Source organism: Nesoenas mayeri (genome assembly GCF_963082525.1).
Source record: "Nesoenas mayeri genome assembly, chromosome: 9".
In the NCBI taxonomy this organism is placed as follows: Eukaryota; Metazoa; Chordata; class Aves; order Columbiformes; family Columbidae; genus Nesoenas; species Nesoenas mayeri.
The window spans coordinates 12,884,606-12,912,019 of record NC_137557.1 but is presented as its reverse complement, the minus strand read 5'-3'; the positions used below and the strand labels follow the sequence as shown (position 1 = coordinate 12,912,019).

Below are 27,414 nucleotides of genomic sequence, written 5' to 3'. Positions count from 1 at the left end.
GAAACAACCTGTATTTCAGACTGAACTGCATGCCTAGCTCAGGCAAATGCATCATTCTCCTCGCTCTCGCCTACCTCCTTGGCCCAGGCTGGTTTCTCGCTGGCATTTATCCCTTCTTTGTAATGGTAGAGGGGTTTCTTCTCTGCCGGCCGCTGGTCCTGCCGCTGCTGCTGCTGTTGCTGCTGCAGGGACACCAGGTAGTCCCGCTCCTGCTGCAGCTGCCTCTGCAGCCGCTCCGCCTGCCGCTGCTCCTCCAGCTGCTTGCGCTTGTACTCCTGCCCAGAGAAAGCATAGTGACACGGCTGCCCAGCTGAACGCAGGGCTGAAAACAGCAAATGTAGCTGTATGAGTGGAAAACGGGGCCCAAGTATCTGAAAGGCTGCTTTCTGGCAAAGTTCATTGATTTGAAAGACACTGGGGACTGAGCTGTAAACCATCCTGGAGGAGATATGGCTGGGAGGACAGAACCAAGCAATTCTGAGTCGTGACCCTGGTGGTGGCACTTCGCAGCAGGTGACCTGTCCCAGGGAAGCACTGTGAGACCCCCCAAGGGCGCAGACATCCCCTTAGGAGTTACCAGGATGTTGCCCAGATTTTTCTGGATGGGAACAACAAAGCATCAATCCGATGAGGTGCCAAACACCACCAGGTCAGCCAAAATCCAGCCAAAGCCAAGTCCTTTGCAGGACCAATTTATTGTTCGTGGGAAGGGCCACACAGCAGAGCCAACTGTATGATCTTTATGAATCCAGTTCTATGAGGTTTAATGACTAAATCATTTTGAAAAGGCCTTTTTGAAAGACAAAGGATTGTGTCTTTTCCCGTAAATAAAATTATTAGCAAGAGGGTAAAAGAATAATCCCTCTGGATTAAAAGATAACGCAGTGTGAATAACAGCTACCAGCATTAAAAAAGGATAACTCAACAATAAATTAAGTAAAAAACTAGGATATCTAGAATGCAAACAGCAGGAGAGGGAATATATAATGTTCCTGCAAGGAAACCAAAACAAAAGCCTTCGCTTGGAATATGCAAACTCACAGGGCAGGCCGGGTTTGCTAGGTGCAGGCACGTGACAGTGTGACCACATTCCAACATGCTGCCAATAGCATTCAAAATTACACAGCAACAAAGAGGGGCTGCTCCGCTCATGCTGACACTGCGGAAGGGATGCAATGAGAGCCGTGCATGGCGGAGGACACGGCCCGAAGCGGCGGCGAGGGAATCGAGGCATGCTCTTGGCCACCGAGCGGGACAGGAGGCACCGGTGGTGACAGCAGCGTCCCCCAGGTCTCGGCATGGCAGGAGGCACTCGGGGGACACGGGTGCAACAAGGGCACATGCGGACACGACATGGGCAGAAAGCAGAAAGCGTGGCCGGGGCCTCCCATTTACCAGAAGTAGTGCTTGTTCCTGCAACAACTGCTGCTGCAGGATCTCTAACTGTCTCTGCTCCTCCTCTAACTGTCGCCTGATGTACTCCTGGAGGTGTGGGCAGCAAGGATCAAAGGAAAAAGAGAGAGAAGGTAAAAGAGACAGTATTTCCCAAGAGGAAGGAGAATGAGGTGGGCACCCGCACACACCCCACCCGAAAGCCATCACTGATCAATCAGCCCAGGGACCCTTTATTCATGTCCAAATTGCCCGGGACACCCACCACTCATGGACCTCTGAGGGTAAAGAGTGAAAACCACTGGGAAATGGCTAACATTAACTGGGAACATCCCAAAACCCCATCCCAGGCACCAGCGGGTTGGAAAAGCCTGCATTAAGTGTCTCCGCACCTGCAGGCCAGCAAGTGGATCCACACGGAAATAAACGATGGCGGTGGAAAGTGACATAACAATTAAGCAATTTGCTCTCAAGTGGCAAAAATTATGAGAAAAAACCTCTGATGAGAGGAAGAGGAATCCATGCCAAAGGCAAGTGCCGTGTTCCTGCCGCGTTACCTGCTCGTGCTCAGCGCGTCGCCGCTCCTCCTCCCGCCGCATCTGCTCCTCGTAGTGCCGCCGCTGCTCCCGCTCCTGCTGCTTCCGCAGCTCCTTCTCCCGTCTCTGCTGCTGTGGGGACAGGAGGCACAGGTCAGCACTCCTACTCCTCTCCACAGAAGCTCAAAGTCCTTTTTCTCACAGTTTTTGGGGAGACATCTCACCCAGCAACCTGCAATGCTCCTCACGTGCTCTGGTGCCTGGAGAACCGAGAGCATCCCCCAAAACAGCACTGGACCATGCACACAAATCCCTTTTCTGCTCTATGTGGGCAATGCACCGTCCCCACTCACTGGTGTGCCGGACAAGGGGGTTAACTAGGCAGGAGGAACTCACCCTGGGAGATGCACAAGCCTGTCACTTATGGGGAACTCGTATCTGAGCCCCAAAACCACCTGCAAAGATTAGGGGGGTTGCTGGGGGAGCTACTGCCTGCCAAGAGGGGAATGTGTCCCTCTTACATTCGCTGAGGTCAGAAGGTAACACAGAAGACCCAAAATCCAAGGGTTTTTCTTTTCTGAAACACCAAATGAACAGGGTGGGGGGACTCCTTTCCTGTCCTCAGGTCATCCCTGTCTCAGGCTGCATCCCTGCCTGCTTGTCTCTGTAGCATCTTTGCCAACAGCAATCCAGGGCATTTTGGGGTAATGACACTCTTGCTGTGAGCCATCCTGTGTCCGCTGGGCACCCAGGTGACACCCCCAGCTCACATCTCCATGCTTTTAACCCAACATCACTCCTCCAACTACCCAAACCTCTCTGCTCTCCCATCCTGGGGTGTGGGGGCTCAAAGTAAATCACTGCAATGCTCTGCCATGGACGCAGAGGGGCCGCAGGCTGCTCGGCACCGCAGTGACCAGCTGGCACATCAGCAGAGGGCACTCAAATGCCAATGTTGGCTACTGGGGCTCTGCAGCCTGCCACAGCTCCACCACGCATGCAGTGCTAACGGGGGTGCAGCCATTGCCGACACAGCAGCTGAGCAGACTGCAGTGCCAGGCACCGGAGGGGCTGGCAATGCCACATGTTTGCTAAATCACGTGGAGGGCTGGAGCTGGCAGCTGCCTCCGGCAGCTCTGCCCAAGGAGCTGGCTGAGCTATCTGGAGACAAAGATGCATCTGCTTTAAACTGCTGCTCTGCAGTATGGACAGATGGATTTGGTATCTATATCTATGTATAGATACCTATATAGATATGTTCTATATAGATATGTTCTATATAGGTATCTATCCCTATTATAGCTATCTATCTATAGAGATATTATATAGCTATTATATTTATCTCTATAATATAGTGATTTAATATCTCTATAGAGAGATATTATATCTCTCATATATAAGATATATAGTATATTATGCAGAGATCTATCTCTATAATACATATCTAATACAATAGATCCATCTCCAATATATATATATTTATAATAAATAACTATGTAAGAAACAGGTCTATTCAGACAGATGACTGTGATATATATAATTCAATATCCTATATTCTATTTTGTATCTCTTTCCATATCTGTCTAGAGATATATATCTACAAATATATTTGTAGATAGAAGCCTATAAAGATAGATATATCTATAGATAGATATTTTAAATATCAGGAGAAGCCATTGCCTGTCTTACTGCTACCTCCTCATCCACAGGTGACATCCACAGCCACCCTGGACTGTGCTGATTTGCTCCAGCTTAACGTTCGAGCTGCAGCACAGCTTTAGTGCCACCTATAGCCATATTTATCCACGCTGCTCCATTCGCCTCCAGGAAAGAAAAAATTGCATCAAACTTGAAATAACCTGCCAGGCTCCAGACTCCGGCATGTCCCACGCCAGACACAGTTGCTCACGCTGCCCACGTAAGCCAGGGCTGCATGTGTTACTCTGTGTGTACACCTGTCCTCGCCAAGCACAACGTGAACATAGGGTTGTTTGTAGGTTTTTTTTGAACTATACTAGAAACTGAAGAGGATATACCAGCAGGACGTAGTAATTCTACAGCAGTAAGAGTGACACACAGGATTTCTTGGCTTCCCCAGCACTCCTGAACCTCCTCAGATGAGCGCTGTGGGTGATGGTCACTGCTGCCATGCACCCAGGAGCACGGATCTTTTGACTAACAGGTTGAATACACGTTACCCTGAGCTTCCAATTCCAGTGTATATCACACTGTTTTTTGGGTGGCTTTTAACTTTTTTTGTTGTTTTTTTTTCTTTTTTCACTAGAATAGAATGTTGCTGAATAAAGCATATAACGCTTGTGTAGGCTGGGCTTGGCTGGGAGGAGGCAAGGCCCTGAATGCCACAGCTATTTCTTAAATAAAAAAATCACCCGGTTGGTCATTATTTCCAATTCAGCAGTCAAACAAAGCCAGACCCTTCCAAAAAAGTGTTTTTCCTAGGGAGGGAGCAGCACATGACCATCCTTCCAGTAGAACATGCACCCAGCAGTCTCAGCCTTATTTACACACCAAAAAGCCTATTGAACCACTGGAGCTGGGAACTGAGCCCCCCCAGGCATAGTTTTCTTTCAAAGCCAAGCCTGATGCTCTCTGGGATATTTAAAGGACTTCAGCATCTTGCCGCAGCCAAGCTCCTTGGGCTCAGGTTGAGAGTGGGATGAAATATATCCATTTATCGAGGCCAGGCATACAGAGCTTCCCTCCAGCTCCACAGCGTTTTTGTCAGGTCACATTATAAGCAAGTCATTTGTCACGGTCGCATTACAAGCACCTTCAGCTAAAGACCATGCCGCCATCTCAGCATTGCTGCAGTGAATTGGCAGCGGCACAGCCTTCCAGCATGCTCAGCTGCCTTCCCTGTATGGACCCACTTCAGCAGCTGGCAAACATCTGGTGAGGACCTGGCACTGCAGTGAGTGAAGCCTCCATCACTGCACCCACCTCCCCTCCATCACTGCACCCATCTTTCCCCCATCGCTGCACCCATCTCCCCCCCCCATTGCTGCTCACACTGGTGACAAGCAGCATTAGGATGATGGGGACTTGTTTAATGTAGGGACTGAGCTCAGTGAGATGCAGCTGAAAACTGCATGTGAAAAGTCCATGTAAAAAAAAAAAAGGCAGAGATTCAAAGCTTTCTCTTTATTTGCCTCCTTTTCTGCCTGTTTTCTGCCCTCCCTCTCCCACTGCAAATGCACACTTCCCACGTTTCTCCAAGCCTGAAACTACTGTGTGTATTTACACTACCCAGATCTATTATTCATGCAAGGCAAGAGCGTAAATTAATTAGGAGTGCATTTATATAACTCTGCAGGTAAAGCTATATGTAGCTGCTTGTAAGCCAGAGTGGGATCTTATTTGCACTGCACTAGAAATGACAGGTTTTAAATATTGATGAGGCAAGACACAGGAAGGCAAAGCCTCTGGTAGGAAGGTCCTTGGAGGCCTGGCATGAAACAAGGACTTCAAAGGAGCAAACTTCCTTTGCTGGGTCAGTCGCATTCAGGACTAGGAGCGATGGGAGAGCTGGAGCTGCCCTGTGACCCTGGCGAGCTCCAAGAGGCACCGACACTTGCAAGAAGAAGCTCCTGGAAAACTTGTCTGCTGTTCCCAAACACGAGCGTGAGCCAGTGAAGAAGGGGAAATTCCAAGTGACAAATGAAAACAAATATTCTAGGTGGTTGCGTTGCTGTGACAGGTTCATTTATCTGAGCCACCAGGGAAAGAGTGACTGTGGCTGGAACATCATCTTCCCTGACAAACTGAGCACTGGAGCACGAAGGGGTGTTTCCCACTGGGAGAAAAACTGGGTCAGAACTTCCCACCACAGCAAACAGGAATCTGATACGCTCTGAACCATCGCAGGAGCTTTTAGCTGAGATCACCACGAAAGGATCCTCCATGCAGGAAAAGGCTCATGGTTCAGAAACTATGAGTTATGCATACTTTATAACCAAAGAAAAAACAGAGACATGTCAGGCTTAGCAGATACCTGTATTACAGGAGCTGCCATAACGCAGCTCGCCTTGGAAATGGGTACAGGACTGCTGCTGGGACCACTGCAGTGTCCCCATGAACCATATTACTGCAAGGAGGCTGTCCTCTTAATGAAAATATTCCTACAAGCTATATGACACCTGCATATGCAGAAGAAAATAACAACCATCATTTTAGCTAGCTTATCTATAATTAATTGCTGGCATTTTTTTGCACTGCTTTTTCACAGCTTCCAGTAGATGGTCTTCTGCTGGTTAACATATAATGGAGCTGCAGCAATTTTTTATCCCCTGAACATGCAGCTCTATAACTCCACTGGATGAAACCTCACGCACAAACAGCAAAATACTTAGCCTGGCCTTGTATGTTCCCTGTAAAGATCTGACCTTCGCTTCATACCTAGAAAGGAAAAAAAATCCACAAGATGGCAGAAAAATGATGTTCTGTAAAGCCCTCCCTGCCTACCCGGCCCACTGCTGCAAAGGAGTCTGCACAGTTTGTCTCACAGTATCCCTGATGCTCCTGACTGGGAGATGTGTTATTCCTATGGCTCAGCTGGAATTCTGGTGGTTGAACTGGTGCAGTAAGACTCATTCTGTGCCAGCAACAAATGGAGGGTTTACTAGGGAACTATATATATCTAATATCCGTCTATACAGGGAAAAATTCAAATATATTCAAGCAATTCACCCTTCTGCATTACAGAAATATTTTACTTCGTGCTATTTGATCTATCGATATTTAATTCTTTAATTTCGGGTTTCTTTGCAGCTAGATCAGGTGAATTTACGAGACCATCTTCCTGCAAGAAGAAAAACAAAGCTGTGCCTCTACTCCCATGAAGGTTCCGGGTTGAAAGCTAGCTTGGGGATTTTTTACTTCTACTGCAATTAAAGGCAGCTGCAAATCTACGTGCCTTTGGGTGCCTGGAATAAGATGCAGCCTTAAAGAAGGAAACGGGTCAGCTGTTGAAAAAGGGGTCCCGAGTGTCCAACAGATGAAAGGAGGCACACTAAGGAGGGCAGAATGTCTCAGGAGCAGCATGAAGTGCATCAGGAGACCACCAGCAGACTTTCTCACTTAACATTTTTATATACACATTTGATTTTATTGGTGGAGCAACATTATGAGATGGTGCATTTCCCCCAAAAGGCCTTAAATGAGAGGTACTTTGTGAGAGGTTCAGAATCCCTGGTTGAAGAAGATTGAGATGACAGAAAAAAAATGGGATTTTTTCATTATAAGCTCTGTTGGGTGAGGGAACAGAAATGGTGGGAGCTCTATTCCTGGCAGTATTTAAAAACAAGACTGGAAAACCAAAAGAAAAGCTACGGAAGGTCTGCTCTGACAGAGGAATGGACCAGTTATCCCACTAACAGCCTTTCTCCAGCTATTTATTTTTTTCTTTTACTGTGCATCTCCAGTACAAATTAATTCCAGGCATTTTTTGAGCTTGTCATCCTCCAAAGTCAATCCTTTCGGTGCTGCACTGGGGCCCAGCTGATGCCCTCACTCAGCCTGGCCACCTTCTTGGTGTTTTATTATGAGTCAGAACTCTTTCTATAAACATAGTAATATGCCTGGCAGTACTAAACAGCCTGACTTAGAAGCCTCAGAAGCCACCAGTTCCAAGTGTTTATTTGTCCAGGATGCTCTATTTTAAAGGTCAACTTTATTTTGAAAATAGAGTAATCTGAGTCTTCCACTGGTCTCTCCCCCCAGAGATCTGCTGGTCCAATGCTGTCTACTAGAGGCACACCCCATCTTAGTCAGACCATGAAGTAGCATGGAAGAAACTCTGTTCCCATTAACCAAAATAAATCCAGAGCCAAGAATCCACAAGTGGAGTTAGTGCAAAGCTAGCGTGAGAAAACACAGAGGTCAAAACCTAACAGCCCGGCTGCTGCAAAAAGGTTTTGTACCTCTGTCTGGCCATCAGATGCTTCCTGCCCCCAAAATACATGGGAAGAACAAAAAGACCAAATGATATCCACAACTGGCCAGCTGTGCCAGCAACAGCAGGACAGCCTGGGGGTATAAACCCCTTCCTGTGTCCCCAGGCAGAGGCAGAATTGCTCCCCAGGGCAGAGACTGGGAATCCTCCATGAGCAGAACACTCAAGGGGAGGATGCTCAGAGCTGCTTGTGCGGCTCCTCTATCCCACTCCCTGCAGGAACAACAAACTTCCTGTTTGCTAATCTCTGCCTCTACTATTTTCCCTGTCTTCCACATACACGGGACACTTGCAGATGGCCAAGCCGCAGCTGGCCATGCTGCAGATTGTCGCCTCCTCATCCCTGCCACAACCCAGCGCCTTTGCAACAGGAGGTCTGCACGTCTCCAAGGACTTCTGCTTTAATCTTCGTTGTAACAACTCAGCTATGTTTCTTGGTCACCACGCACAGGGTGTCCAACAGTGAAGACAGCTCATATTACTGCATGGCTGGAGGTGCAGGTGAGGCTAAACCTGGCTAGACTGGCTTAGCTGCCAGCACACAGCTGTCTGCTTTGCCCTCATAGAATCACAGAATAGTTTGTGTTGGAAGGGACATTCAAAGCTCATCTGGTCCAACACTCCTGCCATGAGCAGGGACATCCTCACCCAGATCAGATTGCTCAGAGCCCCGTCCAGCCTGGCCTGGGATGTCTCCAGGTACGGGGCATCCACCACCTCTCTGGGCAACCTGGGACAGTGTTTCATCACCCTCATTGTAAAAAAATCATCCCATTGAGCCCTCAGGAGTAATCATACCCGTGTCGAAACACCAAGGTGGTCAGAGGATGCCCCTTGGCATGTCCCACTGTCTTTCCCCACTTCTCCAACATGGCAGGAGCAGGGTTACACCTCTTGAGTGGCTTTGCCCCAGCAGATCTTTCCCTTTCAATTTAGCTCCAAAAAGCCATAGAGCAGCTGGGAAGAAGGCAATGGGTGAAAAGCCCAGGGGAGCTGTTAGAGCCACCAGAAAGAGGCATTGATTTTAAATGCTGCTATGGTGGCATTAGCTTTTAATGACACGGGGGAAAGGATGGCAGGAGCAGCAGAGCCCCAGGGGCGGCTGTGCACAGCCTGGACCTGCAAGGCAGCACCTCCATAGCTCAGGGCAGAGCTTGCCAGCTTAGCAAGGGGATTAGTCCTCCATTGAAAACCTGCCTGGGAAGCAGCAAAGAGTGAGAACAAATTTCTTCTATGTGAAGAGAACCTATTAATACAGCAGTAAGCATTGTGTTCATTACAGGATTGCAGCTAATCTGGTGTCTCCTTTTCTTCTGCTGTTGTTCTGCTCCTGTACTGCTTGCAGCAAGCAGGCTGGGACAAACGCAGAGTCAGGCTTCCTCATGACAGTCCTCAGATTTATCGGGGCTGGGGATTTCAGGGTGCATCTACATGCAAACCTCGTCCTTTTTCCAAGCAGCTTACCAGCTTTGGGAAAGGAGCAGGACACCAGCAAAGCCTGACCTACAATGTATTGAACACGTGATGCTCTGCACTCTGACAACATGACAGACCTACATATTTACCAGACTGAAAAAAACGCTTTGCACGGGATTTGCTTGTGCTGGGTTCTGCCCTGGAGGGGCTCAGAGGACCACCTCAAAGAGGGGCCATACCATCGCCATCATCATCACCATCAGCTGCCTGAAATTCCTTCCTGTCTGCACCCCTGGCCCGGGGGCACTACCCAGCACACCCAGAGTCAGGTTAAATGTAGGAGACACTCTGGCTCATGCAAATTAAGCGGGTGGCTGCTCTAATAGCCCATATACTGCAAGTCCTTTTTTCAGACGTATCAGTGACCTCTTCAGAATGCTAATTTAATTACCCTTAACGTATGAGCCCTTCAATGAGACACTTGGGATGAGTTCAGTGAGAAGCAAGGCGTTTCTTTCTGCAAAACCACATCAAACGCCCCAAAACAGGAGTAACCCCCCCTTATTCTTTGGTGAACTTCTGCAATCCAGGAACCGAGAGTTAAACCAAAAGCGAGCACTTCACAAAGAGAATGCATCCAGGTTGTGCAACTCATGGACACTCAAAGTCACCCGGTCAAATCCTGCAGCTGGATTTTAAATGAGGTGGATAATTTTATGACCGATGGCATTTGTAGCTGGTATGTTAAGACAAGGGTAATGAAATCTTATGCTCTGGGGCACATATGGATCATCGCACAAGTCAGACAGGCATCTGCCACTCCCCTGTGAGAGAAATTTTAATTGGCAGGGACTGGAAGGATGAAAGTTGAAATTGGGTATTAAAGGGGACACAAGTGGCACATGGATTTGGGGAAAGGGCAAATGGAGCTATTCAGCTTCTCAACTGTAACAGTCTACAGCTGCAAATAGCGATAATGAACCTGACGGATGCCTAGACCAATAAGAGTTTTGCCCACCTTGACTCAACAGAGCTGTCACCCCAACAATCACTAACTTCGCTCAGGAGTTGCAGGGATCCTTTTCAGTTTGGTATTTCAAGGGATTATTTATAGCAAACCAGCTCTATTACCTTCACAAGAGTCAGCAACACTTCCTATGGTGAGGAGAGTAGCTAGAGGGTGGTCTGCAGAAAGCATGAGCAGGGAGTTTGTTCAGTGTAACAGAACATTTTCGGGTTACCAACTAGAGAGGTCAGGACATGATCTCCTTAAACCAGGCTGAGAACAGTCACTTGTGACTTGCTACAACACATTCTGCTGTTCTACCCCAAAACCAGCCTTTGCCAGTCCATCGCTCAGCTCTGTCCAGTTACCTCCTCCAGCCTTCGCCTCTGCTCCTTCTGTTCCTCGATCCGCTTCTGCCGCTCAGCCAGCAGCTGCCGCTTGTGCTCCTCGTTCTCCCGCTGCTGCTGCTCCAGCTGCTGCCGCCGCAGCGCTTCCGAACGCTCCTTGTTTGCCAGCTGCAGCCGCAAGAAATCCCGCCTCAGCGTTGACTCCCCAGGTAGGTTGAGGATGGAGCTGCAGAGAAGCATCAGAGAAGATCATAGGATTATTTTGGTGGAAAAAGATCCTCAGGATCATTGAGTCCAACCGTAAACCCAACACTGGCACTAAACCATGTCCTTAAGAACCTCATCTCCACGTCTTTTAACCCCTCCAGTGATGGTGACTCCATCACTTCCCTGGGCAGCCTGTTCCAATGCCCAACAACACTTTCCATAAAGAAATGTTTCCTAATATCCAATCTGAACCTCCCCTGGCACAACTTGAGGGGATTTCCTCTCATCCTATCACTTGCTGCTTGAGAGAAAAGACCAACAACCTCCACACTACAGCCTCCTTTTCTCCAGGCTAAATAGCTCCAGATCCCTCAGACCCTCCCCATCAGACTTGTGCTCCAGGCCCCTCATCAGCTTCACTGCCCTTCTCTGAACTCTCTCCAGCACTTCAATGCCTTTCTTGTCATGAGGGGTCCAAAACTGAGCCCAGGATTTGTGGTGCAGCCTCACCAGTGCCCAGTACAGCACATCCTTAAACCTCTTGAAGTTCTGCCTGATTTTCCATTCTGGCCCCTCTCTCCTTCATCCCAAGAGCATCCCAAAACCCAACAGAGCTTGGGGAGCAGCAGATAGAGGGACAGGGGAACCACAAATATTGGGGCAGAGCAGCAGACACAGCGCTTTTCATGGCTCACCAGTAATTTATTTGCTAAAGGTTTCCTTTACATTAAGTTTCTAATGAAAGCCTCTTGTGCTGCAGTGGCACGCACTATATTTAGCTGTTCACAAAGCGCACTTAGCATGAATCATTGCCAGATATTAAAATACTACATTATCTCAGTGAAATAATGGAATAACCTGATACTAATTGCAAAGGGTCTGAAAAGTGTCGCCAAAGAAAGTAAGTTCCAGCCCTACCGTGCTTGCAGCAGCACTGGGGAGGTTTCATGGTGAAAAGTCACATGGAAATAGGGAGTTGCACTTGGACAGAAGGAATCACATTTTAAAGAGTCTTCTTTAACTTCATCTCACATTTTTTCCACATCTAAATACCCACATTCCCACGACAGCTCCACACTCTGCTGCAGATCCCACAGGCAAAGAGGTACCCGGGGCTTCTTCCCCAGCTTTTGGCCAAGGTGACCTGCAGCATCAGTTTATTCCCTACATATCTAACAGAGGGAAAATACTTTATTCTGCCAGAGAATGGGACTGAGTGCTCAAACTGTCCTTTTTTCCATCTCTAGTTTATACAAACCTGTAATCCAAGCCGATTTTACACAGAATTAAAAAGGTGTAAGGGCAGAAATGAAATGTCGATTCTTACCTGGGCTCTCCAGAGTCATTTTCCTCCTCCTCCTCCTCACTTCCACTGTACTCATACTCTGTCTCATCTAGGAACAGAATTGCTCATCAGTGCCCTTTGCTGGACTCATTTGTTTTTCCAGTGATTGAAAAACCCAGAGCTCTGAAGGCAGAACAGAGAACTCTCTTTTTTTCTTGCATGACAAAGAATAAGCAGCATTCTTTCTCTCAGTTTTCTGTTTTTACAGGGGAAGCATGCATGGTCTCCCTGGGTGCTGGCAGCAACAGCACAGTGGGCAACAGCCCAAACAGACACTCGATGTAAAGATGGCGATGTTCATAAAATAAGAATTTATCCCCATGTGGCAGTGAGCGACCCCCTTCTTCAGGAGGGTTCTTCAAAGAGAGGTGCACCACAAGATGCTGAAGCCACAGGCACTGGAAGGTGGTATTTAACAATGGCTCTGAAGGCATCAACTCCTCTCTATGCAAATCCATGCATTTTCCTGGCAATGAAGACATCTACATAAAAGCCCAACTGCAGTGTTGTGCTACATACTGTGATTTCTGTTGGGATATCATCTTTATCAGATGAAGGGAATGATAGTAAAAGAAAGGCTTGCATTTATCCAATTACTCTCCATCTCTAGGGTCCAGCCTTCATTTGCCAGACTAAACACATTTAATACTTCACTGGGATCCCGTTTTATTGTTTTGATTATAGTGAAATCTATTACAAGGGGCTGGAAGGTACACATGAAAAATTAATACCACTACCAATAAGAAGAGAAATAGCGACATATTAATTTGCTAGATTCTACAAACGAGCTTTCAAATTAAAATTCAGTTCACAAGCAGCTGAATACTTTAACAAGTTTCTTCAGCTATCTGATCTTCCTTTCAGACTTTGATAGGGCCTGGAGAGTTCACTGAAAACATTCAGTTTAATAGGTTATTCCTAGTCAATGGAACTGCTTTGGGGCAAGGGTCTTATCTAGATGTTCGTTTGCACAACTCTGCTCATCGCTGGTGCAGCATGAATGTCACGTATGTCAACAGACTTGGCATGAAATACGTGAGCTGGGGGAAACTCAGCTTAGCAGCTTCTCCCTCCCACATGCCAGTACATATATACGCAGACGTAAATTTTATACACACATTTTAATGAATCAAAGCTTAAATGTTCCATGTGGAAATTACCACCTGGACAAAAAATACTTATTTTTTTAATCAGGGAAAAAAAAAGATTAAAAAACACTGATGAAATCTAACGACAATCACCTGTAGGCTTCATATGAACACCAATTGTTTTGTTATGGATATTTATTTTCATTTCAACAACTGAGAGGAATCAAATCAAACAAAATAACTTGACCTCAAAACCATAAGAAGTGTGGTCACACAGAAGGACCACCTATTTAACTCAACCAGTCTGCAAACAAACTTTGCCATCTGAATAAAGGAAACTGGTACTGAGACCATGAGCAACCCAGTCCTCTTTGCCTTCCTTCTTTCACCCATATGTTTTGCCCACATGGATGTGCCTTGGTGTACCCTAAGGACCTCCAAGACATGGCAGAGGTCAGGGATTGCCCAGAATGCTGCTGTTCCACCAACATGTGTCTCTTCTCCACTAACCTTTTTCTCCTCGCTTCTTTTTAGTCCTGTCGATGTGGTCCTTGAGCTGGATGCGGACCTGCCTTTCGTTGGGCTGGTCTCGGATGAAGGGGTGCTTCATCAGCTGCTCCGTGGTTGGTCTCTGGCTGTGGTTCTTCACTAGGCAGCTCTCAATGAAGGACTGAAACTTTTTAGACCTGGCCAAGGACAGAAAAGGAAGGTACAGAAAAAAAACCACAAGAGGTAAATATAGTGATACTTGTATTAGAAAGTGAGAAACCTGTGAGTATTTGAGATCATTTGGCTGCTACAGCCTTCCAAGAGGATTCACATGACTTCTCTGTTGATGCTCAGCATGGTCTCAAAGCTGCACCATCACAAGTGCCCTCCATCACTTCACCCTATCCTCCTATTCCCATGCACACTCCTATCGATGGCCTTGTGGTGCCATTAGGAGAAACCACCATTCTGGTCAGTCTGGAGAAAGCTAGGAACCATCTGTATGACCTGGAATCACCAAAGCCAGATGCCATCAATGGCAACCAAGAAAACGCAAGGGCGTGTTCCTCCTCCCTTCTTTCTGACCTGTGAAACTGTAGGTAGAAACGAAAGACAACACATACAGATATAAATGCAATTCCTTTTAATGGACCATTTCTCACGTTTTATGGCCCTGGGCAGTGTTTCAAGAGATGTACCTTTCTGAAGAGGAGTAGGACAAGTTAGATTGATGTGTTTTTTTCAGATTTAACCACCCAACATGACATGGCTTGATCAGATAGCCTCTGGGTGATGCTTGCTGCCTGCAGCCCTTCCCTGCTCTCTCAGAGTGAATCCCAGCAGCATCACTGACCCACCAGGTCCTGGTCTCCCCAGTCACAAACCCAGGTGAACAGGACACGCTCTTCAGGCAGCACAGCTTGGGCAGAGGCCTCTCCTCACAGCCTGCCTTCCCCCAAACACTTCAATTCAATCTCAGTTAAACCAATTCCAGCCAAATCCTTAATAAACAAATTTCTCTTAGTCTCAAGTGTTGCATATCAAAAGTTTTCCTGGAACTAATTTCACCAAATTATAAACCCAAGAGAACAGGGATTTACAAGAAAGATGGATGTTGACAGGACACTATATTCTATGTTGCTTTAGCAAATAGGAAAATGAGTGTAAATTAATGTCAGAAGCCAACAGATACTACGGAATTGCATTAGAAGTAAAACAATAAGCTTTCAGGGATTTTAGTTCTAAGCTGTCAGACTAAAAGTCATTTATCTTTTAAGTGCTAATCCATACAAATTGAGATGCAAAAATAAAACACACTACAAGATCCAATTAAATCCTCCCTCCAGCTTTATTAACAAGCAAATCTTCCTTCCCCAGCTTGCCTCAAGAAACCCCATGTCTCTGTGTATTCCAGAAGGGACAATCCACGGGATGCTCAAAAAAACCCCATTTCTAAAATAGGATTCTCCTCTGTTGGTGTGAAGCTGGAGAGACTCTGGACCTGGATGCGTGGTCCAGAGCATCTGCAAATGTGGTAAAGGTAAGATAGATAAAAAAGTTATCCTCCAGTAAGTGATGGGCTTGCCCATCTCTTGGGGATGGGGATGTGATGCCCTGAGACACCTTTGTATCCTTGAGCCAGCTGAGCAGCTGTGGAGAGGGACCAGATCAGTTTTCCTGAAATCTTCCTCTCCAAAAAAACGAGCCCATCCAGTGGTACAGTTCAGCCCTTAGCGGGACCAACAAGGGCTTTTTCAATGGCTCTGATCCAGGAGGACACCATCACACATCTCAGCCCGTCTTCATGAACCACACGCTCCTCCAAGCTCCTGGGGCTTGCAAAGCTTAAATCAATGTTTGCAAAGTCTTTGCAGCTGCATGGATGAGAAGTGGTATCACAGTGCAAATGTCACCTCATTAACAAAGAGGTTCTGTCATCTCTGATACGGCAGGGCTAGGGAGTGCTTATGGGAACGACAGCGCTAAAGTTCAAGTTCATTTCACCTGCAAAAGGTGGGAAGAAGAGAATAAAGCTTTGTTGCTGGCTGGTTTTACTCTTTAGTTTCATAGGAACACGGCCCTATTTTAAAAGCAAGTTCCAGGACTTAGTAAATAACAAAAGCATTTTCCTCTCCCGGATTTTCAGTCTGGTGAGCTACAGTGCCTGTTTACCGTCTCAGCCTTCCCTGATTTACCCTTATGGGTAGCTGGAGTCACTTTGTTGTTTCTGTATCATTAAGAAAAAGGTGCCCCTGCCCACTTGGTATACCTTCACATGCTGCTGCACACAGAAGCAAGGATGAACTCAAGGTTCAAGTTGAACCTTTCTTCATTTTGTTTTTCTCTTGTGATCTATGCTTGTGAAAACAATCCCACTGACTGCCAGAGAGCCACTGTGAAAGCTGGTCAAATATCTCCAGTCTTCTTGGGTCAGGCTTGCAGAGCTGCAGGACCCATCCTGGCTGGCCCCAAAACCTCCAGCTGAGAAAGGAGTCGAGGACAGAAGTTTGCCCAGTGTCCTGCTAGAAATGCTGAATTTTTTTTTTCTTAAGGAATCAGTGGAGTTGTACTGGCTTGGAGCTTCATCTGAGTTCTCCAGAATTTCCCATTACAATGAAAGCTTGGAAGGTGCATGTAGGTCTGAGCTGCTCAGTATAGACATGTCCCAGCTCTGCCAGAGACCAGGGATCCCTGCTTGCTCATGGATGGAGAGCAGAGGCCAGGTGAGCATCATGCTCCCCTGAAGAGGGAGCCTCATTAAACTATGACTTCTAAAGCAATTCCTCTCCCAAAGCCCCCGGGATGCCATCCCTGGCATGGACAGAGCACAGCCTTGGGCAGAGCAGCAGACCCCAGGCAGATCCCCCACCACGGCCGACCACCACGAGCTGTGCCAGCCTGAGCCAGGCACCAGCCACACGAGGGGAAGGCGGCTCCAAGCAACACCCCAGCCGGCACAAAACACATCCTGGTATTTCGGAGCAGGGAATAAAATACATCTTCCAGCCCAGCTCCATTTTTGCCTAAAGGAGATGGGGAAAATGTTCTGCTCAAAACTTGCTTTCATCAGCTCCCCTCTGCCTGCAGGCTGAGGGAGCCTTTGCTGAATAAACAGCACTTTTGTATGAAAAATAAACTCCAAAGTCTTACAATCCATTTTGTGCTGTAGCAGTGAGAGCATAATGAAGTAGGAGACTGGTGATCTGGCAGAAAACAAGCACATAAACTATTTTCTCAGCTGACTAATGGTGTATCCTCAGATGGCTGCGAAGGAGATCGAGCATCTCTGACATTCTCTGCAGAGCCAGCCAGGAAAGGCCTCTCTCCTCCTGGTTTGGTACAGGAGGAGCTGATGATCAGACTGACAAAATTAAGATGTCTCCTGCCAAAGCTTGGGTGAGTTTTAGGGAGGCTGGCCCTAAAAGCCCAACACCACACATCTGATGCAGAGGACTCCAAGCCCTGTCTCGCTCCTCGAAACAAAATACCTGCTGTTTGGCATAAAGTGGTTTCAATACCTGTCAATTACTATTTATTTTTTTTAATTTCTGCAAGATAATAGGCATAATTTCAAGGAATAAGGCAAAACTTCCCTCCACAAGCTCAGTCTACCTAGGACCTAGGGTCAATGCTGTCTCTCTAACATCTGGTAGATCTTTCCTGACCAAACCACTGCTGAACCTGGGGTAGGCAAACTGCCTGAACCAAAGATGAGTGTTTTTAAGGACTCCGGCTGCATTGGTACAGAACATACAGTAACAAAACAACATCTGCTGGGCTTCAGGAATATTTTTCCTACAGGTTTTTACTGGCATGCCCTGCATTTTTTTCAAAACAGTGACGTATTTTTTCCTGCAAAATTTTAAAATAAAGCCCAAACTAAGTACAAATCTCTGCATTCCTGGGCCTTCAAGATAAACTATCCTTTTTTTTTTTGGCCAGGATACATGTTTCCACTTGAAAACAGAACCTGACTGGAAAGAAACGGAAGCCAAGCAAAGTGTCATCTGGCTTCAGGAACTGTCTTGGAAAAGCCGACTATGCACAGTGAAATGGCAGCATTGGGGAGCGCTCCCCTCTGCTTGCCTAGGAAACTCTCCATCCCTTGGGGCACAACTCCTTCAGGCCAAATTGTCCCTCTGTAGGTGATCAAGACCCAAACCCCCACTCACGAGGTGATGCCAGAGACCATCAGCAGCCCTCAAATCTCTATAAACACCAAATCCCCAGTGCGCCCGGGCTGCAGAAACATGTTGCTCCTGGGATGTTTTTAGAGCCATTGAGAATGGAGAAAGAGACTCACCACTTCTTGGATTTCAACCTTGGGGCTGGGTTGCGAGGGATGAGGAAGAGGGCTCTCATGGGGTGCATGTCACAGAGAGCTGCAAAGTGAAAGAAGAGGCGTTAAACAGGGCACAACATCTCACAGACCCCCTGGGTTTCCTAAAAAGAGGCTATAAGACTGGCACAGCAGGAGGATTTGCAGCGACGACCCCTGGCCTGGCAGCAGCCTGGAGCTTGGGTGAGAGCTGATGTCCCCAGCATCACCAGGCCCAGCACCAGGGGCTGGCTGGGGACCCCAGCACTCTGCCAGGTGCTGACAGCAACGGACCCAGAGCACAGTGCAGCTGCATCACATGCCAGTGTGGTCTGATTCATTTATTTGCATTTACCAGTATGCAAGGAGGGCCTCAGGACAACACTGAAACACCTGTGTGACCCCTGCAGATGCACCAGTTGAGCCCAGTGTGCCATCATCTGTCACTGCGGAGGTCAGCGGAACACCAGCATGGAGGAGCAGTGTTTTACCAGTTGGAAGTCCTCCACCTGTTCTTCATGTGTATTTTGTTAGAGGAAACTGAGTCCCAAAGCACTCAAGTGACGCCACAGGAGTCACACAGGGTCGCGTGTCTTTGCTCACCACCCATCCTGTCCCCTGGGCCACACTGTCCTGGGAGCTTTGTCCCCATGGACCCTGAAAGTTCCATCTCAGCAAGCCCAGGTTGCTTGGGAAAACCTTTGCACACTGTTTCTTGCAGAGAACCGAGAGCCAGCTGGTGCTCAGCACACCCCAGCACATTACAACCCTGAGTTAATTAAAGCAAACCAATGCATCTACTTACGGGGAGCGCCTTCTGCCATCTCGATGGCTGTTATCCCCAAAGACCAGAGGTCGCTCTGTAGAAGAAAGCAGATGGAGTCAGGTGATGCAGGGGACCATTCTCACAGCAGTGGGAACCAGGTGAGGAGCAAAGTGCAGTTCTCCTCTGCCTGGGGGCTCAGCCCTGTCAGCTGGGTCTCCATGCCCTCTGGAAGCCTCCAGACCCCACCTTGGGAGCTTGTCTCATCCTCCTGACGTGTGTTGAGGCTTTAGAGGAGGCTTCCAGCCCCACAGTTTATCCGAAGATTTATTTCAAAACCTGCAAGGTGTTTTTGACGTGGGTCATGGCCACCACGCTGAGGCACTGCTCCCAGTCACGGTGGTGAGGACACTGCCTGGGGGGATGCTGATGACCTGAAGGTCCCCTGGTTGGGGCATCTTAATGAGCCCTGTGCACTAAAGCATGAACTGCAGGCTCCCGGATGAACTGGTGACAAATCACCCCCTGGCTTCACAGGCAGGGGAAGCAGCAAACCTGGCTGCAGGATCCCTGCTTAAAGCTGGGTGGATGGATTTGATACAGCTCCACCAAAAAGAGGCTGACTGGAATAGATTAAAAATACAAAGTCCCTTGAGATGCCTCAGGAGGCTCTTGTATTATGCTCATTAAATGTAAGCCTGAGAAACAGCATTTTGCCAGTGGGAGGAGAAACGTGTGCTTTTATTTACCCCATTTCCAAACCTTCCTCATCCCACATGGTTGCGTCTCCTGAATGATCAGAGCACAGAGAACACACCTATCTGGAAAACTCTCTGATTTCATACTTGTATCGCACTTCCTTCCACTTTCTCCCTTGCAAACAGGGACATTTGTGTTTTCAGCTCTCTGCCAGAGAGTGGTGGTGAGCAGTGTGCCCTCCCCACCCCACCACCCCTGATGAGTTGTAGCTGTATCTCTGTGTCTGGTAACAAGCCCCAGAGGACAGCTCGGCTCTCCTGGACAGCAGCAGGGGCAGAGGCAGTATGTGCCCAGCAAGAGAAAACAAGCACCTTCCCCAACAGCACTGCCACAACTTGTTTTTTTGGCAGAAAGCAGCAAATTCATTATTCTAGACACTGTGTATAGGTCTGCTAATGATTCACAACCCAGCACCCAACGCAGAAGGAAAAGGACCTGGACTAATTTTGGTGCCTTCATGTCAAGTGCGACCTCTGATGCACCTCCATGGGATGGAGAAACCTGCCGGAGATGGTAGGGTGGCAAGGACAAGGGCAGAAGCTGCAGGTGCACAGGGGACCAGAACCGGCCTGATGCTACGTAACTGCAGCTGATGTTTGCTGGACATGAGCTAAACTCCAGTTAGCACATCAGAACCAGCAAACATTGTAAACAGGCACAATTCCGGGGTGGCAAGGATGGATTCTGCCTTCCACCCTTCCTCCTGCACCTCCAGCTCTCACATCTTGCTCTCTGCCACATCCCCGTAGTCCCTCTTCATTTCTCCTCTTCATTTCAAAAGCTGCCCTTTCCAAACCAACTCAAGCCTCTAAACCTGAAATACAGTGAGAAGGTCCCAGAAAGATTGTTTTTCCTAGCAAAGAGCCCCAAAAGCTTGGCCAGAGCTAGAGACTGCCTCCAGGGACCACAAGCACCTTCTCACATACAACACGCAGGAAAAGACAACTTGGATTTTCAATTGCAAGGAATTTTTCCTCCTTTTTAACTCAAGATCTCCCTTAACAAATACCATCCTTGCTACACATCTTTGCACCTGCTTAAAAATTCTCTCTCAAATCTTATTTCCAGCCCTTTCACAGGACGGTCTCATCCATTCTTTGTTTCTGGTCAGCTGGGATTTCTGCCGCATACTTAATTATCACAGTCTTTCCACATGATTCAGCATGCATGACCCTTTCCCTTTGGGCTGCCGCTGAACTCCTTCCAAATTCCTAGTGTGTCTTTCCATACAGAAGCGCCCAGTATTATACACAAGATGCCAAGTGATCTTAAAGCTGGAGTAATATAGAAAGGGATTATCACCTCTCTAAGCCTCCTGGAGAAAGCAGAAAACTCAGCGGGAAACACACATTTTATAATGACCTGGAATTCCTTTTTTTGGTGAGGGGTTTTTATTTTTGGGTATGAAAAGCTTTTCAGTTCAAAGACACCACGCTAATATATTTGCATTGTCTTGACTTGGGAAGGGATGCAAGCTTCCCCCCCGACCCCCCGCCCCGTTTTGATTCTAAGCTTATTGACAAGATATCTCTAAACAACAAAGGAGGACCGGTTGGGAGAAAAAAACACCAAATAACCTCAACAATACGGGGTTTCTATTGGTTCTTTTTTAAAGTGGTTTATTTTTGTGAGGAGGCATTTACTATCTCCTTCCATAGATTACACAGGCATCTCTTTCTGGCTAAGAAAACAGTGAGATCAGAGGCTTTTGGTCCAACAGATTAAGTCTATGAGGATTCCTTTTTTCACCCTATAAATCTCATCTTTTGTATTCAGTATTTTAAGCCAGTCGGCTAAACCTGAGAGCATCTGATTTGCATACCTTTGAAAAAGAAAAAAATTGTCATTTATATTTTTTCCCTCCACTTCAAAGCAGGAGCATCAGGTGCAGGGACGTGATCAGGGGGTAGGGACTAATGTCCAGTGGCTCCCGCATCACGAGCTCTGAAAACACCCTGCAGTGAGTGTGTCGGCAGCAATAAGCCTTCTGTATGGTACCCCCAGCCAAGGGAAAATGGTCAATGCCAACTTCAGAGACACAAGCACCCGAGCATTTGATCCTCAGGGACAATAGAGAGATTCTGGTCCCAGCACTAGTGCATCACTCAATGGCATAATAAGTGTCCTAGTTATTCTGGAAAGAGGAAAAACCTCAGGGATTTCTGAGGGTAGAAAGTAGCCTATGAAGATACCAGTCCTTTTTTTAAAAAAAAATTGTAATAAAAAGCTGTGATTAAACAGAGTGTCAGAGCCTGTCAGTGGAGAAGCGGCAAGAACAGCTACTGCGGGCTCAGCCCTGCTATGATGCGCTGCCATCAGCAGAGCTGAGGAAACGCCCGCTGTAATTGGTTAATCAAAGAGAATTAAGCAATTGCAGATTAAACTATATCTACATGTCCTTATCATTAACAATTTATGTAACCCGGAGTTTGAACTCACACTGGAGAGCTGCTCTCTGGAAAATCATCAGTTCAAAAGTTGACGGATGCATTTAAATAGCTGCAATACCGAAGCATTGCTCAGTTACTTTACAATCCTTCCTCCCTCAAAAATTTCTCAGAGTGATTGGTAACTGAACTCCAAACTGTATAATGATGGTGGGCAGCTGCACTCTCATACTGTAGTGTTCCACTGCTAGAAAGCAGCTACCTGGCTTCACAGCAGAGGGTCTCAAAGTCCTTTTTAAACGTCACCTGCCAAAGTGACCTCTCAGCATGTGCATGAACAGAGGTACCATGAGCATTATGTATGTCTGAGCTTCTCCCCCTGAAGCTCAGGTGTTAATGTTTTGCTCTGGATTCAGTATACCTGAGGGGGTTTGGAGATAGAAATTCAAGCTCTAGACTTTTCAAAAAACCAAGAGACAAAAAACCCAAGGGACATTTCTATAGACATTGTGTCCAGAAACTTGGAGTAAGGCAGAGACAGGATAAAATATATCGAACTCTCCTTGTTTTAAACATTGGACCTTCCAGTATTCTGAATGGGCAGGTGGGACCCATCCCCCTCCTGCTGACCAGCGGTGTGGCACGGGGCTCTGTGCCACGTTACAGCTCAGCAGCAACGTTGTGCTACCTCCAACCCAAAAATAAACTTCAAACAGGCAGTGGAGATATGCGAAAAGTAGGTCAGCCCCGCGAATGTCTGATTGTGTGGCAACCTTCAGATCTTCCTGCGAACACCAGCCTGCAGGCCAGAAGATGTGATTTTGCCCTTTCTAAACCTGACCTGACTTCTCTCCAGAGTAAACAGAGCAAATACAACTTGTTTGACTGTAGTATTTAAACACGCAGCAGTGAAAAGCAGGCTAGCAGGTAGGAAGCCTTGGTCTGACACCTTTCCCAGCATGGGGAAAGACTTCTTCACAGTAAATTTGGATATGTGAACTGCACAACAAAGATTCATGTTGGACCTGAATTGGCATTTCAAAATCCAACAGCCAGAAAGCACAAGATGATGCCACCTGTCAACATATTTTGCAAAGCTGCAAGAATATACTAAATGCCTGAGTGCTTGAGTTCACGGTACTGGGACATAAAATCTGTGATCACACCAAGCACCTTCTTCAGATGTTTATGATCACAACTCTCACTGCAAGCACCAATAAGCTTTGATTTCTTTCCTGCCTTATTTGTGAGTGTGCTAGATTTTGTAAAGATCACATCTGTAATGATATGTAAAGGAGTGACAAGATGCTTGTCGGGGTACCTTAAAGTCATAAGTCGCATCGGGATTTTCATCGCAGGCGATGACCTCAGGGGCCATCCAGTAAGGCGTTCCAATGAAGGTGTTTCTCCTGCCCACCGTTCTGTCCAGCTGGGCGCTGACACCAAAATCCACTGTGGATGAGAGAGACAACAGGACACTGTAAGGCTGGAGAATATCCGAACAACAATTCTGTTGACTGTAAAACATTACATTAATTCAGATCAACTTCCCTGCAGGGTTAGGAGAGAAATACAGGGACAGAGACATTCCTGTTTGATCTCTGCTGGGATCAACCGGGGTCAGTCAAGGACAAACCTGATCATCTGATGTCCAGGTTTTGTCAGAGACCCTGTGCCTTTTCCTCCTTGCCAGCAGGCAATGAAAAGAAATCACAGCTCCTCATACTAATGAGAAACAGGGTTAACAACATGAATAAGCTGCAGCCTTTGTTCTATGCTTTCTCATGTGAATTAAAGCCTGCCAAATATTGGTAGAAGCCTCATTTTTCAACCTAATTCCTGCTAGAAATGGCAGAAATGCAAAAGACTTAAGGAACTAAGGGCCAAGGACAAAGGCCCATAGAGGAATGTCAAGCAGAGAGCTGCAAAATGAAGCAAAAACTGATGAAATCAAATCAATGAGCGAATACTCTATGGTCCACTAAGTTCACTTTGCACGACACAATGGTTGGAGATTTGCCCTGGAGAATTTCCCCTTGGAGGAGAATCTTCACCAGTATAAAGCCAAACGAGCTGCTGGTGCCATCTGTTAATCTGGGGTTTTATTCTGTTGGAAAGAGAGAGGAGGGACATGGAAAAACAGGGCTTGCGCCTCACTTTACCAGTGTAAGAGAGCTTTCATCACTGGCATAAATTAAAATGCACAAAGACAGCCTTAACACTTGTGCTGGACAACTGAGGATATCAGCACATCATCTCTGCTGATCTGCTGTCTTCCAGAAGATCTTCACGTGAATGCTTGGTATTCTCCAGGGTGACTAACATCACCTATGAAACTCAGAGTAGTTCTTGCAAATTAAGCTCTCCCTAACAGATTGGCTTAGAAAACACATCTGGATTATGTGATGTTAAACTGACTAAACTGTGATCCTGTAGGACACTATAGGAAGGTGTGAAGGAACATCCTTCTACACTGGCTGGTGATGCACACAGGCCAATTTTTAACCCGGGTCATGAAACAATGGTCTTGATTGCTTAATCTGTTTCTGACGGCAGAGCTGCCCAAACTACCTGTCTGAACAGAAACACCACTGCAATTACATCTTTGCATGCAGAACCTGGCCATCAGCCACTGGCAGTTTATTGCACAGCACCTGGTCAACACCCAAGGTCATGTTATTGAGGCTGGCACGAGAAAAACACTAAGTAGCTCTTAGTGTCCATCCCCTTTCTCCAAGTCATGTACAAGTCAGCTTTGCTGCTTCTCTCCAACCACCCCACTTGCACTTTCCACAAGCTCTAACCCACTCTTACCTAGTTTAACTTCTGCATTTTCCGTCAGCAATACATTCTGTCCCTTGATGTCTCGATGAATTACTTTGTGCTGGTGTAGATGACTCAAGCCCTAGAGAATTCAGAGAAAGGTTAGAGGAATCCAAGTTCAAACCATGTTATTTTCTGACATTCCTCCTCAACCAATTATGCTCCAGAAATGAAAGATTCACAGTTGGAGTTAGGCACTTGAGCACTTGTTTATCATGCGTTCAAAATCCTGTCCTATGTCACACACGGGGACATGCCTGGCAAACGAGACACCCACCAATGGGCTCTATGGGCTGCAGTGGGTCCTTCCCATAGCAGGAGATGGGAACCATCAATTCTGTAGAGATTAAATCCAACCTTTCAGTTTCTGCAGGAACTTGTATTAACTCAAATCCCCTCACAGCTCTAGACACATTTTCCTCCATGTGCTCCCCTGCCTTAGGGAGTCATTTCTGTGGCAGAAATAATAGAATATCTCCTTTCTGTATTTCCATCATCCAGAAACTGGAAAAAACCCCATTTCTCTTGTTATATCGGTCCAATAAATGGGACTTCAATACACTGAAAAGCTTGTATTAAAAAAGCTACCATGTAAATACAAATATCATAACTTGCACATATCCCTAACAGAGATATATCTCAAGTTAAAAACCTGTCTGAAAGGCTAAAGGTAAACTAGTTTTTACGTTGTGCTTTTATTATTAGCTCATTAATATCTTTTTGCATGGTACATTTCTATATCATTCATCTATTATTTCAGTTCCAAAGTAACATCCACCTATATTGCCAGCTTAGGAAAAATACGTATTACTTCAAAAACTGATTTTGCATTAGGTTTACATTTCACATTAAACATTCATATTTGAGGAAGAAAATAATTTCTGTTATCACTACTGGCAGTTATTAGACATTTTATGCTCATTACCTTGGGACAACAATGTGGAACAGATTATATATGTATGGGTGCCCTTTTTTAGCCGTGTTATACCTGGTTAGAGGCACCTTTGTGCATTGCAGGCAAAGCAAAAATTTCACTGAATTTCAATAAATCCTTTAACAACATGGGATCAAGCCTTGTGTTAGAATTACAACTGGCCACTGGCATCTGAACCAGGATTAAGCCACTTTCTGCAGCACCAGCTTCCATCAGTTGAAACCCTACAGAGGTCACCAACCAACCGCCCCAACACACAGCCAAAATATGAGCGGTGACACGCGATGGTGGCCCTGGGACATGAGTCTGGCTGGGTCCTGACTCGCTGCCAGGGACTATTTTAAGAAGTAGGCTCAAAGAGCTCAGACATTTAAAATGAGCCCGTGGAACTGCAGTTTCCTGGCAATGAAAGCAGTGTCTGTATAACAAGTGACGAACTACAGAACCAGCCTCTGCCGCATGTCATGCTGGTGTGATGGTGGTATTCGGGGACACAGAGAAGTGCTGTGTCACCTCCAGACACCAGTGGCAACCTCAGCAGCAGTGTCAGACACCTCCTACCAGATAAGTCATTTCGCTTCTATTTCTTTCATAGAATCATAGAATCATTCAGGTTAGAAAAGAACTTGAATATCATCAAGTCCAACTGCAAACCTAACACTGCCAAGGCCACCGCTAAACCACGTCCTTAAGTAACATATCTACAAGTCTTTTAAACCTCTCCAGGGATGGTTACTCCACCACTTCCCTGGGCAGCCTGTTCCAATGCATGACAACCCTTTCTGTGAAGACATTTTTCCTAACATCCAATCTAAACTTTCCCTGGCTCAACGTGAGGCCATTTCCTCTCTTCCCATCACCTGAATGGCTCTTCTACAGGTTTCCTTCACATGTTTGATATTTCTGCTTTCTTCTCAGTTCGTGGAATGATAGATCTTAATGTCAGGCGACCATTACGATCACATCATCTGACCTCAGTTGTGCAAAATGTAAGCAAGTCTCTGCTGAACCTGCCATCCCCCAGTACATGAAACTCTCGCACAGCCCATTTTAGGACATTCCAGCCAAATATTTATCTTGTGGGTATAAAAGCTAGAGCATCCTCACTAAAACCAGAGACATGGTGATTTAATAAAACATGAGGTGCTTTTTACCCATGAAGATTCTTTCCACCAACTTTATTAGACCTCTCCTTTCTGAAAATGTAATTCTAATGTAAAAAAATCTTTGGCACTTTTGTTGAAGGAAAAAGAGGGTTAAAAATCGGGGAACTAAGAGAGTTAAAGGACATTAAATAGGGCTTATTTATTATGCATCATACCAGTACACAGATCATTCATGCCCACTGGCATCGAAGAAGCTCCAGCCCATGGCAGCACGGCAGCCAGGATGCTCACAGAGCTGAAGGCTTTTCATGTACCCCGAGCACCGAATGCGATGCTCCAACGCCTGACACCCGCCTCCCTCCACACACGTACCCGTAAAATCTCTCTGCAGATGTAGGCGATCCACTCCTCCTTCAAGGTGTTTCCCTTTGTGTTCTTGATGAGGTCGGTGACGGAGCCTGCGCCACAGAACTCCATCACCAGCTGCCAAATGCAATAAAACCACAATTACTGCCATGACGCTGACA

General features: G+C 46.6%; 1 protein-coding gene across 8 annotated transcripts in view; it reads right to left on the bottom strand.

Moving 5' to 3' along the window:
- TNIK (TRAF2 and NCK interacting kinase) overlaps window positions 1-27,414 on the bottom strand; it is a 157,861-nt gene that overhangs the window by 34,305 nt on the left and 96,142 nt on the right. For 4 of the 8 annotated variants that reach the window (XM_080349962.1, XM_080349963.1, XM_080349966.1 and 1 more), the window contains exons 5-15: window positions 27,260-27,370; window positions 24,839-24,929; window positions 23,346-23,476; window positions 18,921-18,975; window positions 18,101-18,179; window positions 13,819-13,994; window positions 12,203-12,269; window positions 10,690-10,894; window positions 1,950-2,060; window positions 1,396-1,482; window positions 75-275 (exon numbers count right to left, since the gene is read on the bottom strand). In XM_080349962.1, the coding sequence (XP_080206088.1) occupies window positions 75-275; window positions 1,396-1,482; window positions 1,950-2,060; window positions 10,690-10,894; window positions 12,203-12,269; window positions 13,819-13,994; window positions 18,101-18,179; window positions 18,921-18,975; window positions 23,346-23,476; window positions 24,839-24,929; window positions 27,260-27,370 (1,314 nt within the window). The remainder of the gene's footprint in view (window positions 1-74; window positions 276-1,395; window positions 1,483-1,949; window positions 2,061-10,689; window positions 10,895-12,202; window positions 12,270-13,818; window positions 13,995-18,100; window positions 18,180-18,920; window positions 18,976-23,345; window positions 23,477-24,838; window positions 24,930-27,259; window positions 27,371-27,414) is intronic. The other 4 variants (XM_080349964.1, XM_080349965.1, XM_080349968.1 and 1 more) reach the window with 1 other exon arrangement.